The sequence below is a fragment of the Panonychus citri genome, unplaced genomic scaffold (assembly GCF_014898815.1).
Source record: "Panonychus citri isolate SS breed McGregor unplaced genomic scaffold, ASM1489881v1 Contig00108, whole genome shotgun sequence".
In the NCBI taxonomy this organism is placed as follows: Eukaryota; Metazoa; Arthropoda; class Arachnida; order Trombidiformes; family Tetranychidae; genus Panonychus; species Panonychus citri.
Window position 1 is genome coordinate 837,961 of NW_026515513.1, and position 2,203 is coordinate 840,163.

At 34.0% G+C, this 2,203-nt stretch overlaps 1 protein-coding gene across 1 annotated transcript; it reads left to right on the forward strand.

The window, feature by feature from the left end:
• Window positions 1–657: 657 nt before the first annotated feature.
• On the forward strand, window positions 658–1,324 carry LOC128389543 (myeloperoxidase-like). The gene is made up of 3 exons (XM_053349147.1): window positions 658–716; window positions 788–931; window positions 1,060–1,324. The coding sequence occupies exons 1-3, from the start codon at window positions 658–660 to the stop codon at window positions 1,322–1,324; spliced, it is 468 nt and encodes a 155-aa protein (XP_053205122.1).
• The last annotated feature ends 879 nt before the right edge of the window (window positions 1,325–2,203 follow it).

Consider the following 2,203-nt stretch of genomic DNA (forward strand, 5'->3'; position numbering starts at 1 on the left):
GTTTTTCCTCCGGTTTTCAATGTTTTTTCAGCGTTTTTGTCAAAATTCTGAGATTCGGAGAAAGAATCTACAAGTTCGAACTTGGTATATTTTGGTATGAGCAAAGCTAGCTGCTCCGAAAGTTGAGGTCAGCTGACAAAAACATGCCTCAACATGAAAAAGCTACTGTTAAGGCTCTAATTGAAAATTATTAATTTGAATAAACGGGAAGTGTCGCTGATGACAAAGAAGGAATGACTTCTTCAGTCAAGATGCAATGTGAGCCAGATAAAATCAACTAAGCAAAATCGATAGCTGGGGGTAGCTAAAAACTGAGGTTGCCGTTCCCATACCTTTGCATCAAATAAAGTTGCCTGTTAAACAGGCCCTGTTTATTGTGGGTTATCTGTATATTCATTCATATCATCTATAACATTATCTCATTTGTCTAACTTGAATGTTTCTGATTTAGTTGTAAAATTGCTGTTACAAACTTCATTTCTCCAAAGTTCTATTTTCTTCGAGTTTTCTTTTCAAGCAATTGCACAATTTTTGAAGATAGGATTACGACCTTTAAAGTCTTAACTCCTTAACTTTACAAAACTGATAGCTCGTTATAATTACTAATCCAATTCCTTGAATTTTAAATTACTTCAATTCAGTTCAACTCTTTATTAAATGTCTATTGATACGAATATTGATAATAAATACGGTGAAAGAATCTTTCAAGAAACTTGGTTAGTTAATTAACTTTGATTGTAGAGAAGAAACAATTTAATTTTAATGATCCTGATTTAATTTAATTTAGCCGCATCTTGGCCGCTCAGTTGCAAGTGGTCACTTATAAGGAATGGCTTCCAATTGTTCTTGGCCCAGATCTTATGAAACATGATTTGAACATTTTATCAACTGGATTTACTCAATATGATCCAACTCGAGATCCGACGATAACGTCAGAATTTAATACAGCGGCATTTAGATTTGGACATGCACTGATTCGTGGGGTTTTCGCTCGAGTCTAATGGGATGGATTCCGAACCATATCGATTGAGGGAACTTTTGTAAACCCTACACTCTAAGAGACAGTACACTTGACTCAACAATTCGTGGTCTGATAGCAACTCCGATAAGCGCATGGGGACCTGGAGTTGATGAGGATGTTAGAAACCACCTGTACCAAACTCACAATGATCGATTCGGCGGTTATCTGGTTGCGATAAACATAAAAAGAGGTCGTGATCGTGCAATTCCAAGTTACACTTCATCGGTTAAACATTGTTACTCGAAAGATATTATCGATTGGTCTCAACTTGATGAATACATGAAACCTATTCAACGATCTTGATACCAGTCAATCTACTCCAACATTAAAGATATTGACACTTTTCTCGGCGGATATTTCAGAGACTCCTATTTCTGGTGCTCTTGTAGATCTAACATTTGCTTGCACAATGGTGGATCAGTTCAGAAATCTCGAATTAGGCGATTGATTTTGGTTCGAGCACTCAGGTCAAGACGGTTCGTTCAGTGAAGGTGAGCCCCAATAATCTAAAATCAACCTTTAATGCTTTTTTTAGGATTATCCTGACGCTTATTTAAGCGAAGGTGATGATGTTGAGGACCAACCTGAGGTTGACACGTGAGTAAAAAAGCATGTAATAAAGGTAGTTTTTATGTTCCAACTTGCTGTAACAACAATTTATCAATGATTAGATAATCAAGAGATTCAAATTTAACATTGATTTGATTGATAAATTGATGTTATCACTTTTGCCTGCGCGAATGATATACAAAAAACATGTAAAACCACCGTCAAACTCATTTTCTCCGACTGTATAATGAAAGATTAATACAAAGATAAAATTGATCATTGATTGTGTTTACAATACAATTTGAGTAATTGAATATTGATGACTATTTAATCATAATCAATGAGAAGATACAATTTATAAATAATTGAAAGTTGTATGGGAATGTAACAATTAAGGATTAACAATCAATTAATTGGAATCGGAGAGTCAATAAACTCATTGATTTGACTAATGGTTTTTTTTCTGAGAGACAATTAGATAGTTAATTGTTTGGCTAACGAAAACAATTTTAAATTTTAAATTTATCAGCATCATCATATTAACATGACCAGAAATGTAATCAACTAAATGTTAACATAATAATAAGGGTAAAAATGAAACTTGTGATGAGAAACTGTTACTATTAAATCAAC